Here is a 12991-nt window from a genome sequence, read left to right as displayed (position 1 = left end):
TCATCACATGACGTCTAATACACGCGACCGTCACAGATTCGCACGAGGAAGCTTGTTATCAACTTTTAAAGGGTATTTAAAGGCGCTCAAAGCAACATTAATAGACTAGTTTATGTTTCGGACATTTCGTTTTTAAATAACCCAGTGGAAAATGGCCACTTTTGAGTCTCTCGGACTGCACGAGTGGTTGATTCAGCAGTGTAAGCAGATGGGCATCAGCCGACCGACCCCTGTACAGGAGAAATGCATTCCTGCCATATTGGAGGGTAAAGATGTTTTTCTGATTTTTATAATAACTGTAAAAGCCATATAATGACTAGATCAGGTTCATTAATAGGCTTTACATTGATCGTATTAATACAACAACTTCAACAACAACAAAACCTTTAAAAAAGTGTTTATTCTTGGTTTAACATTGTCTTAATATTTTACTAACAAGTAATTGTGGAGGAAAGAAATGATATTTTTGCTTTTGACAATAGCTACATGATGATTAGACTATTATTATAATTAAAAAAAATAATAAAACGCATAACAATAATGACTGTTATTGTATTTTGTGTGCCTTTATGTTTCTATTATTACATTTATCAATTCGGCTGTTGTTAACTTTTGTGACCAGAATGACATGTATTGTGATCATGTTTATATGAATTATATACATATGAATATTATATGTGTATGAGATATCAGTTGCATCTGTGTCATGATGACTGGATTTACGTTCATGCTTTTATAGACCACTACACATTAAAAAAACAAATGTTTACATGTAATCAAGACAATATGCTCTTTCATTTGTAGTTGGCAGCTGCAGAATGCTTCAACTCTTTTTAGACCCTGTAAACTCAAAACTAATGTGACAATAAAGTGTGTTTTTTTGCCTGTCATCGGGGCTCACATTGAACAAAACCAAGTTGTTTGTATTATTATTATTATTATTATTTGCTTAATCTGATTTCTGTCTTTCACATAGGTCGGGATTGCATGGGCTGTGCAAAAACTGGAAGTGGAAAAACGGCAGCATTTGTTCTCCCAGTGCTGCAGAAGTTATCTGAGGACCCTTATGGTGTTTTCTGCTTGGTGTTAACACCCACCAGGTTTACTTTTTACTTTATATCCAGAACATTAAAATCTTTATTTACAAATACTGTAGATATTTCAAACAAATGACATAACTTTTGTCTGTTTTCTGTCCAGAGAGCTTGCTTACCAGATTGCAGAACAGTTCAGAGCATTAGGGAAGCCCTTAGGCTTAAAGGACTGCATCGTTGTGGGAGGAATGGGTAAGAGAGTATTCAGAGCTCTACTTACAAAGCAAAAACAGTGTAAAATGTGAATGAAAGGTAATATCCGAAAAAGTATAATAAGGACACTTTAAGGGACATACTTTATTTTTTTATTTTCCTTATATTAGACATGGTCACTCAGGGTTTGGAGATGTCGAAAAAGCCACATGTTGTTGTTGCTACTCCGGGACGACTTGCTGATCACATCCGAAGCTCTGACACGGTTAACCTGAAAAGAATCCAATTTCTAGTAAGATTCTGATCTATTTATTGTTTTATCTACCTACATTTTTAAGCTAGTTTGTTTTCATGGAATTGTCGCGTGTTTTTCGGCAGATCCTGGATGAAGCTGATCGTCTTTTAGAGCAGGGCTGCACAGATTTCACTAAAGATCTAGAGGTCATTCTCAGTGCTGTGCCCGCAAAACGCCAGACGCTGCTGTTCAGTGCCACGCTCACGGACACGCTGCAGCAGCTGCAGAGCATCGCCATGAACCGGCCTTTCTTCTGGGAGCACAAATCAGAGTAAGTCATGCTCGAAAGTGTGTCAGGAGAATGTTTAGATAGAAGTTTGACTTGAAGCAGCGCTGCGCAAACTGATCGAACGGCTCTGTATGCTTTCAAATCGCGGTACTTTGATGTCATACACCGATCGGTCTGCGCAATGCCACTTCAAGTAAAACACACTTATTAATATTGCTGCCTAGAACGATATTTTTGTGCCAGAAATTCAGCTTGGTACTGGTTTCAAATCAGGAGGTTCAACATTAGTAGCTGGTTTGGGTAATAATGTTTTCACCGAGAAAAGGAAAACTAGATGACACAGAGCTAGTGGTGGACACTAACAAAGTATTTTGACTTTATTACTGTACTTAAAGGGATAGTTCACCCAAAAATGAATATTTGATGTTTATCTGCTTACCCCCAGGGCATCCAAGATGTAGGTGACTTTGTTTCTTCAGTAGAACACAAATGATGATTTTTAACTCCAACCGTTGCGGTCTGTCAGTCATATAATGCATGTCAATGGGAACAAAATCTATGAGAGTAAAAAAAACATGCACAGACAAATCCAAATTAAACCCTGCGGTTCGTGACGACACATTGATGTCCTAAGATTGGTTTGCGTGAGAAACCGAACAGTATTTATATCACTTTTTACCTCTAATACACCGCATGGCATCCGGTGCGTGAGGTGTGTACGCGCTCTGGCGTAGTTTAAACATGGTGCCTGTAGTACAACAGTTGTTATACAAATGGAAGTAAACCACTAAAAAACTTCATTTTATTAATCATTTTTAACTTTACAAATTAAAAGGACACATACAAAGATCTTGTTCACATACCTGGATGTGGAAAAACCATAGGCACAGCTGATGGTTTGAGTCGTACGTGATTCTCTCCTGGTATGTAAAATCATCAGGGGAAAATCATCTCTGCCGACCCTCAACAACTTTACGTTAATGGGTGTGTTGATATCCAGCCGAAGAGCAATCAACCATAACTTCAGGCGAGCAGGGAATACGTGGAAAGTCACCACTCCTGAATGAGTTCGCGCGAGAGAATGTAATCTTTTAGTTTCAAGTCGGTTTGAACAATCCGGATAAGCGCAAGTAAATACGATTTTGATTAGCCGTCATACCTACAATGTTTGTGCACTGTGTTAACAATGAGTGACATATACGCGCGAGAGATCACTTTCGGCGCTTGCGTAAACTATGCCAGAGCGCGTACACACCTCACGCACCGGATGCCGTGCGCATGCTCAAGGCAGTTGGACATAGTGGTGTATTAGAGGTAAAAAATGATATAAATACTGTTCGGTTCTCGCACAAATCGATCGTTTCGTGTCTTAGGACATCAATGTGTCGTCATGAGCCGCAGGGTTTCATTTGGATTTGTCTGTGCATGTTGTTTTTTTTTTTTTTTTTTTTTTTTACTCTGAGATTTTGTTCCCATTGACATGCATTATACGACTGGCAAACGGTTGGAGTTAAAAATCATAATTTGTGTTCTACTGAAGAAACAAAGTCACCTACATCTTGGATGCCCTGGGGGTAAGCAGATAAACATCAAATTTACATTTTTTTTTTTTTTTTTTTTTTGGTGAACTATCCCTTTAAGTGAGTATTTTTAGTTTGGGAAACTTTTAATTTTACTTCACTACATTCCAAAGCATAATATTGTACTTTTTACTCCACTACATTTTATTAAAACAAGTTGTTATTTTGAAAAAATAAAACGTGAATAGCGGTGTTCGATTCATGAACGAGCTGATTCTTTTCAACTAGCCTGGTAAATCGGTTTGCAAATACCACTGAGCGATTCATTCGTGAATTGGACCGATCCGATCGGTCTTGAGTCAACAGAACCACAGAGAACAAGAGAGAACTAATTCATATACTATAAATGAATTTAATTAAATTTAATATATACAACAATTCTCTCTGGTTCTCGAATCTGATTGGCTGAGAGGTCTTTCCAGCCATGCGATATTCTACCAATATATTTAAATTACTTAAAATATGTTTTCAAAACTAGGAGTGAGACTTCGTTTGTGGACAGGTTATGTTGAAATGTAGGCAGTTATGTCATCATTTGGTTCTGAAGTCAGTGGGAATGTGGGCTGATTCAGAGACTTTCATAAACACTATTTTGGTGGAAAAGGGTTATCATAGACATTAAAACTGTTCTGACAAAGGCCTAATATTATTTTTATTTGACATGGCTCTCTCTCTCTCTCAGGGTGCAGACTGTAGAAGAACTGGATCAGAGATTCATCCTCACTCCTGAGAAAGTCAAAGATGCTTACTTGGTCCATCTTATCCAAAAGTTCCAGGATGAACATGATGATTGGTCTATCATAATATTCACTAACACATGCAAGTAAGTTTTCAGTTTCTGAAAAAATTATAATTATACAAGCAATTAAATTATTATACATGCACCCCTCACATTTCCAAAAGAAAATGTAAAAATCTATTATTTAATAATAATGATGATGATGATGATATTATGTGATACTGTGGTGTAAATGTTCCAGGAACTGTCAGATACTCACAATGATGCTGCGTGAATTCAATTTCCCAACCATCTCTCTGCACTCAATGATGAAGCAGGTAAGTGACCCGTTACGTAGTTAAAATTGATTCTCACTCAGTGCCTAATGTCTACTAATGCTTTTTATTTTCTTCCCCTTTCAGAGACAGCGTTTTGCCAACCTTGCAAAGTTCAAGTCCAACGTCTTTAAAATTCTCATAGCCACAGATGTCGCTGCCAGGTACAGAGCAAACGTTTCTCAGCACACCTCACCATTGCTCGTAATCTCTTTGGCATTTTCTAATTTATTCAGCTTTCTTGTGTTTGTTCTGTTCTTATCTGAAGGGGTTTAGATATTCCTACAGTGCAAGTTGTTATTAATCACAACACTCCAGGTTTGCCAAAAATCTACATCCACAGAGTGGGACGAACCGCTCGAGCTGGTGAGTTTAGAGCTCTGTTAACACAACTGAATGTCAACCCCGCCCCCGTGAACACACAACAAAGGGATGAGGCCATGTTATTGCTATACAGAATGTAACACAAATGCAATAGCATGTCATAAAAGCAAGATTAAACTATAGCTGTTCTATCTTCATGCAGCATATATTCTCTGTCTCTGTAGGATCTTACAACAGTTCCCACACGAGCGATTTATAGATTATCATGACAGAATATTCTAATCAATGACTTTAAGATATCCCACATCAGCTACATAAATTCATCAACTAACCATTCAGAAACGTCCTGTTTCATTCTGCATGTTGTCACTTCTTCTTGAGTCTCTCCATCATTGTCCGACTTCGATTTGAACATAAAAGGCTGAACAGTTTCTAACACTTTGAGTCTGCATGAGGTAATCAGCGCTGCTAACACGAGCTCCTGAAACTCCGCCCTCTTCTTGAGAGCAGCAGCTCATTTGCATTTAAAGGAACACACACAAAAACGGAGCGTTTTTGCTCACCCTCAAAAAGTGACAAATGTAATCATCTGTGGGGTATTTTGAGCTAAAACTTCACGTACACACTCTGGGGACATCAGAGACTTATTTTACATCTTGTAAAAGTGGCATTATACCACCCCTTTAAGACTGTCAGAAAGATCTGCGGCCCGTTTTAGGGTTGTGAGTGTGACCCACCAGTTGAAAAACCACTGTGCTAAAAGATATCATCTCTGACGTGATATAACATCTGGGTAACACATTCAGTAATAACTACGACTTTTGCCTCAAACTCCTTATTCACTGTTTATTAATAGCTCAAAAGGTAGTTGTTGTAGTGGTTAAGTTCATGTATTGGGTAGGATTAAGGGATATAGAATAAGGTCATGCAGATTAAGACAGTACTAATAAACAGCCAATATGCAAGCTAATAAGCAACTAGTTAAAAGTGAGAATTGTTCCCCATACTAAAGTGTTACCAACATCTGATATGATCACTGTACACTTGTTTCAATTTAGGGCTGCATAGTGTTACAGACACAGTGCTGAACCATTGCAAAAAACACATTGTAAACCGCATATTTTAATGCAGCAGTAGTAGTTCTAATTGGATTGCTGTAACACAAATCCAAATTCAGGACTGGACCATCTGTTTTATAATATCCTCTTCCTGTTGTCCAGGCCGAAATGGTGTGTCAATCACTCTAGTCACACAGTATGACATCCACCTCATCAGTGCTGTCGAGGAACAGACCCGTAAGTTCACAAAACACTCAGAGAGCACTTTACTCTCGAATCAATTTCTAAATGCAAGTAATAGTAATGGACTTTATATTAAATTGCGTGTTGTAAGAGTATGTTTATGACTGCTGTTTTGTGTGTTTAGAGGTGAAACTGAAGGAGTTTCTTGTTGAAGAGGCAGAGGTGTTGAAGATCCTCACCCAAGTCAACGTAACAAGACGACGGTGTGAAATTGTGAGAAGACTTTTTCAATATACATATACATTTATATATAACACACGCAATCAAAATCTTACAATTGTTAATTCCGTTATAGAAACTAGAGTCCACTGATTTTGATGAGAAAAAGAAGATAAACAAAAGGAAGCAGATGATTCTGGAGGGAAAAGTGAGTTGTTTTATTCTTAAACATATTACACTATCAGAAAAGTTTATAAATTAAAGGGTTAGTTCACCCAAAAATGAAAATAATGTCATTTATTACTCACCCTCATGTCGTTCCACACCTGTAAGACCTTCGTTGATCTTCGGAACACAAATTAAGATATTTTTGTTGAAATCCGATGGCTCAGTGAGGCCTCCATAGCCAGCAATGACATTTCCTCTCTCAAGATCCATTAATGTACTAAAAACATTTTTAAATCAGTTCATGTGAGTACAGTGGTTCAGTATTAATATTATAAAGTGACGAGAACATTTTTGGTGCGCCAAAAAAAACCCAAAATAACGACTTATATAGTGATGACCGATTTCAAAACACTGCTTCATGAAGCTTCGGAGCGTTATGAATCTTTTGTGTCGAATCAGCGGTTCGGAGCGCCAAAGTCGCGCGGTTTCAGCAGTTTGACATGCGATCCGAATCATGATTCGACACAAAAGATTCATAACGCTCTGAAGCTTCATGAAGCAGTGTTTTGAAATTGGCATATCACTATATAAGTCGTTATTTTGTTTTTTTGGCGCACCAAAAATATTCTCGTTGCTTTATAATATTAATATTGAACCACTGTACTCACATGAACTGATTTAAATATGTTTTTAGTACATTAATGGATCTTGAGAGAGGAAATGTCATTGCTGGCTATGCAGGCCTCACTGAGCCATCGGATTTCAACAAAAATATCTCAATTTGTGTTCTGAAGATGAACGAAGGTCTTACAGGTGTGGAACGGCATGAGGGTGAGTAATAAATGACATTATTTTCATTTTTGGGTGAACTACCCCTTTAACCAAAACAGAAAAAGTAGCCATTTTGTCTAGATTTGATGACAAAATTTAAAGTACTTGCATAACGACTATATGGTGATTGTGGTTTTTTCAGATATTAACTATGCATTTTTTCCCCCCCCGACCTTATCAATCACAGGATCCAGATTTGGAAGAAAAAAGGAGAAATGAACTAGACAAGATCAGCAGAAACAGGAAGAAACTGAAAGGAAAAAATCCAGAAAGCCTCCAGAACAAAAAGGAAAAGAAAAAACAGAAGGCAGAAACGACGGCAGTCGATGCGTGAAGTGTTGTCGATATTGTAGATTTACGTATGTGTATATAACATAAACCAATGTATAAAATATCTGATCAATGTTTCAAAATAAACAGCATTTTTTGAACTATGTTGAGTTCCTAAATAAATAAGTTGTGTATCCTAAAAGTATACTATTACTTTAGTGAATATGAAGACACAGAAATAACTGCATTGATATTAAATAATGGGACTTTTATTTTGACAACTTCCGCTTTCACCTGGAAGTACAACAGTAAATGGTTCGCAGACCACCTTGTGTTGCAAAGAAGATTCATAACAAACATTCGTGATTTAAGACCTAGACTGAATAAACTTTACTAGAGATTATAAAGACTGATCTGTCGTTCAGCTGACATGGTAAGCGAGAGTCTATGAACTTGCAGTCTAGTCAAACTGAAGCTCAGTTCCTGTGTTTAGTGGAGAAGTTGTAGCTCAGTTGACCGGTTTACGTTCTCGAGCGCGTCCTAATGTAGTTTCGTTTATAAACGAGCACGTTCTAGGTTTGCGCGTAGACGTCGGACTGTGTTTTAATTAGTAAATTAATTATTGACTTAGTAAATTACTTAATATCCGCTACAGACCCAACTGATCTATATTCTATAGCTCAGTGCTACAGACACATGGGACGCGCTTCAGTGGTCAACAGAATTTGTGTTTTCAATGACCAGTGCCGACAAAATACAATTCAGTGTCAGCCAAAGAGAAGCACATAATTTCTGAACTTATATACACTATTTTACACTATGTACTCGCATTACAAAGAAATATTTAAAAAGATGAATAGTGCATTGTCCACTGCCTTATGAAGATTAACCATGGTTTTATTATAGTAAAAGTGTAGTAAGTTTTTTTCCTTTGATGGATTGATTAGCATTTGTATAACCACAGTTTTACTACAAATACCATGGTTTAACTATGGTTAGCGTAGCAAAACCAGGGTTAATTTGTGGTTACCATAGTTTAACTACAATAACCATGTTTTTTGGGTTTATTTGTAGTAAAACCATGGTTGATTTTTGTAGATTTTGAAATTGACACTAGAAAAATGTCTAAAACCATATGAAAAATCATGGAAAACTCTTATATTAATCTAGTCTAATTGCTCAGCTCTATATTTATCTGCAATTTCTGAACAGTTTTAAGAAACAAGTGTCCATTCTAAGCACAGACAAAGAGTTTTCATGTGCTTTTAATGTATAATATTGTCAGTTTCACCACCTTTACCGGTCCTCTTGATGTCTTCTCTCCTAGCTCCCGTTATCTTTACTGAAGACAGCACAGAACCACCCGATGGTGAGTATGAGGCCACTCGTGCTACATGCTCACAGTTCAGCCTGCCCGTTTTGTGCAGCTTTGTTATAGTCATGTCCTTGAGTAATATGTGCCATGGTCTTTGCTTTTTTGGAATATAGTATAGTAGCAATACCACAGTACTTGTATATAGTAAGTACCGAGGTAGTCCACAAGTAACTATCTTATTAATTAGGGCCCGAGCACCGATGGTGTGAGGACCCTATTGTAATTGCTCGGCCAATGCTTCTTCTTCTCTGAAGTTAATCACAATTATAACTTATGTTGCTTTTATGACATGCTGTTGCATTTGTGTTACGTTCTGTATTGCAGCAACATGGCCTCACTCCCTTTGTTGCGTGTTCTTGGGGGCGGGGTTTATGTAAATGTTAGGGTTAGTGATGTCACCAACCCGGGAAGAAGCTTGTTGTAGTCCCTACCAGCTGTTTGTTGTAGTCCTTAGAGAATTCTTTAAAAGAAAATATCTCCCTTTGCTTTGAACTTTGAGCGTCATAACTTTGCAGATGTTGTTTGTGCTCAAACAGCAACATTACACACTAACTAAAGTTAAAAAAGTGAAATCATAATCAACCACCCCTTTAATGATTTTGTTTTCAGCTGGTGGAGTTAAAGAATGGTGAGACGTACAATGGTCATCTGGTCAGCTGTGACAACTGGATGAACATCAACTTGAGAGAAGTCATTTGCACCTCACGGGTAAATAAAACCTCATTCCTCGAGACGAAGGATTCTTGGGAATGTTATTGATTGCATAAACATGATTGAGCGAGTATGTCATTTGTCTGTCTGCTGAAGTGTAAAGGTTTCTGCCTGCTCTGATTTGCAGGATGGAGATAAATTTTGGAGGATGCCGGAATGCTACATCAGAGGAAGCACCATTAAATACTTACGAATCCCTGATGAAATCATAGATATGGTGAAAGAGGAAGTAATATCAAAGGGGCGTGGCCGGGGAGGTATGCAGCAGAACAAGCCACAGGGAAAAGGCAGAGGAGGTGGACCTGGAAGAGGTGGTGGAGCCGGCAGAGGTAAGTGCATTAAAATAGAAACAAAACAAAATCTTTGAACGTGGAAAGCAATAGATATTTGGTAACTAAGTCAAGTTTAATTATAGGCCTATTTCCCCATATAAATAATTAGGTTCTGTAGGCTAACAATGCTGTCTGCTGTTTTGGCAAGTAAAAAGGTATATGGGCTACAACATTTTTTTACCACAGTAAAAGACAGGAAAATAAGCGACAGGAAGTAAAAAGTGGAAAATGGACAGTGAGGATTTGGGAAAAGAAACAAGAGAAATCCTATCCAGTGGAATACCTCATGAAATATTCTAAAATTTGTGTAATTTCGAGTGACCGACCCGCAAAACAGAACACAAAGCCGTGTATGGCTTAATTTAAATTTATGGGCTCATGTGCCTCTCTCATTATGCATGAATCCAAATGTTTCCATGGTTGCGATGTAACATTTGCCTGCTAGCGAATTATTTATTTTGTAAACAAACTTGTACTTCACTTGTGTCCTAATATTCACATAAAAAAGCAAATGGGCAAAAATGTGTTGCCATACCACACCCGGTGGTATCGGTTAGTACTGTAGTACGTTTGGGAGCATTTTACTTTAAATGGTGATAATGTTAATTGCAAACATTGCGATTGTGTTTTAAGTAAGCAATAAGGTATGAGAGGCTGTGCTGTATCGTGAATAAGTCACGGCTGAAGGGCGTTGTTTGGCATGACGTAAAGCGGAGTAACCCCTTCAGCCATGACTTATTCACGATACAGCACTAGCCTCGAGTACCTTACTGCTTTTATAAAATGGTTACCACACAATACGAATATTAAAGCCAAAAATATGTATCAATGCAACTTTCATGAAGTAAACTTTCCCTAAAAGCCTTCCTTCCGCCGGAAAAAATAGTCCCTGACCGTGAACAGCAACAGAAGTTACATTATTACGCCATTAGATGGCGGCAAAGACTGAGTGTGTCAGTCAGTAGCGAAGACTTTTACATTGAAAAGACTGAATTGATGTGAACACGAAACAAGACGCAACTGACAAATGCTTTGACTAGCGCTGTCAGTCATGGGAAAACCCCTTTAACTGTTAAAAGGACAAGATAATACATCGGACATTTAAACAGATGTTTTATTATGAACATAGGACTGACCTGAAGGAAAATGCTAAATCTGAATGCAGGTAATAAACTTGCTCACTCGATCTCTTTCTCACAATACTCTTCTAATACGCTTCAATGAACAATATCAATTGAGAACATACAGTTTACGTTGCTAAGGGTGTTGTGTAGTGATACACAGAACCGTTGGGTGAAGCGGTCATAGTCGTGTTTTATCGTGAATAAAACACAGCTATTGACCAATCAGAATCAAGGACAGGAACTAACCGTTTTATAAAATACAATACAACAACAAGCACCATATGATACATTTATGGCGCATTCAATCTCCTTGACAGGAAATGAAACTATACAGTCAACAATAACCTGTTGTAGCAATATTTGCAATTAACATTATCAGCATTTAAAGTAAAACAAAATCATAGGTTTGGGTGGGTGGCAGGTGGATGATTTAATTTTAACAGCGGATTCAGGCAACATTAGAGCTGATCCGCACATCTCTAATACAGATTTTTTTTTTGTCTTTCTAGGTATTTTTGGTGGCCGTGGCAGAGGCATGACGGGAACTGGCCGTGGACAGCAACAAGACAAAAAGCCTGGAAAACCACAAGGTGTCAAAAACCCAAACTAATTATAAAACAGATCCTTCCCTCGTATGTTAGTTTTACTCTTTAGGCACAAGAGCACCTCTTCAGGTCTCTTGGCGTTTATTTATTAACATCGTAATTTTCTTTTAGAGATTCATTTATAAGCCTCAGTTTGTGTATCAAACTGTTCAACAACTTTTTTGCACTGAGTTTATTGTAAAAGTACCGTGGCAGAGAGAGCTCAACATGCTACAACTAAAGAAAAAACACCAGCAAATTAAGAAAACATCGTCATCAGTTTGACAACATGTGTGCTGAAAATACTCACAACTCTAGCAAATACTCACAGTGCAACCAAATACTGAATCACGCTGCAGATACTCACAACGCACAAACAATCAGGAGGTTAAAATAAACTCACAACATTTCACCAGCAACATTTCCATTGTGGTCTGTGCTATTTGCAGCACGTTTCTGTATTTGGTTGCGTTGTTAGTATTTGCAGCACATGTTGTCAAAACTGATGAAGATGTTTTCTTAATTTGCTGGTGTTTTTTCTATTTGCATGTGTTTTCTTCAGTTGCAGCGCGTTGAGCTCTCTCGGCCACCGGGGGAAAAATAAAACAGAACCTTTGTCATGTGAATTTTTACAAAATATCTGATACTTTTTGTCATCTACTTTCTCAGTTTGATCATCAACCAAAAAGAGTGAGTTTAATTTGAAATGGACGTCCTGGATATCCGAAGATTTTAATTTGGACAAGATGATGTAAAGATGCTCTTCCATTTTCTTCAAGTTGTTTTTATTTTCTGTTCACTCACATTTTGGTGCATGTTTTCACATTTGCTCTTAAGGTTTTATTTTTGTTTTTTGTTTTTTTTTTAAATACAACCATGGTGTAACTTGACTTGTGCACTTGTGAATAAACAATTTTTGTTAAATATTGCAATTGAAGACACCTATTATTTTTGAGGAGCCAACATGGAAATGTCTTGCCAAGATTTGTCTCTGTGTTAAATATTTTTTAGGGTTACCACACTTTTCGAACAATGAGTTCCTATGACAATTCCAATCATAAGGATTTTTAAAGATGATTTTCACATTTGATAATGAATTATTCAGACTGATATGTGAATCACTTTATTTTTTGACTGAATCAATTAAAAAACCTGACTCTGATTCTTAAAAAAAAAACTGATTTAATTTGGCTCACTAATCAGACATTATTATAACTTGCAAGCTTTACTTTACACAAGCAATATTTTAGACCAAAGCATAATCATATTTTATTCTTTTATGACTTTAATTACACAAAAACACAAATTACACCGTTTCTGTTCCTTGCGATCACCGTTCCCAGCCTTTGCTGTAAGGTCACTGCTGGAGCCTATCCAAGCGTCTCAAGCCACAGGCGGAACATTGGCC

The 12991-nt window shown here is 37.4% G+C and overlaps 3 protein-coding genes across 4 annotated transcripts in view; 2 read left to right on the top strand and 1 right to left on the bottom strand.

The window, feature by feature from the left end:
- Positions 1-12991, bottom strand: part of ranbp3a (RAN binding protein 3a) — a 386526-nt gene that overhangs the window by 21593 nt on the left and 351942 nt on the right. The gene's annotated exons all lie outside the window — the stretch shown is intronic.
- ddx49 (DEAD (Asp-Glu-Ala-Asp) box polypeptide 49) lies at positions 9-7621 on the top strand. The gene is made up of 13 exons (XM_051912690.1): positions 9-266; positions 977-1100; positions 1201-1286; positions 1418-1539; positions 1626-1813; positions 4034-4174; positions 4332-4407; positions 4492-4568; positions 4673-4770; positions 5949-6023; positions 6154-6242; positions 6325-6396; positions 7375-7621. The coding sequence occupies exons 1-13, from the start codon at positions 152-154 to the stop codon at positions 7519-7521; spliced, it is 1410 nt and encodes a 469-aa protein (XP_051768650.1). The 5' UTR covers positions 9-151; the 3' UTR covers positions 7522-7621.
- On the top strand, positions 7731-12515 carry lsm4 (LSM4 homolog, U6 small nuclear RNA and mRNA degradation associated). Of its 2 annotated transcripts, XM_051912732.1 has the most exons (6): positions 7733-7890; positions 8785-8826; positions 9442-9540; positions 9671-9872; positions 11509-11589; positions 12253-12515. In XM_051912732.1, the coding sequence occupies exons 1-6, from the start codon at positions 7888-7890 to the stop codon at positions 12255-12257; spliced, it is 432 nt and encodes a 143-aa protein (XP_051768692.1). In that variant the 5' UTR covers positions 7733-7887; the 3' UTR covers positions 12258-12515. The 2 variants fall into 2 exon arrangements, with proteins under 2 accessions (XP_051768691.1, XP_051768692.1); XM_051912731.1 differs by lacking the exon at positions 12253-12515 and having other exon boundaries at positions 7731-7890; positions 11509-11624.

This window comes from Ctenopharyngodon idella, chromosome 11, assembly GCF_019924925.1.
Source record: "Ctenopharyngodon idella isolate HZGC_01 chromosome 11, HZGC01, whole genome shotgun sequence".
NCBI lineage: Eukaryota > Metazoa > Chordata > Actinopteri > Cypriniformes > Xenocyprididae > Ctenopharyngodon > Ctenopharyngodon idella.
Note: the sequence above shows the minus strand (reverse complement) of the source record. Positions and strands in the feature narration are given on the sequence as shown.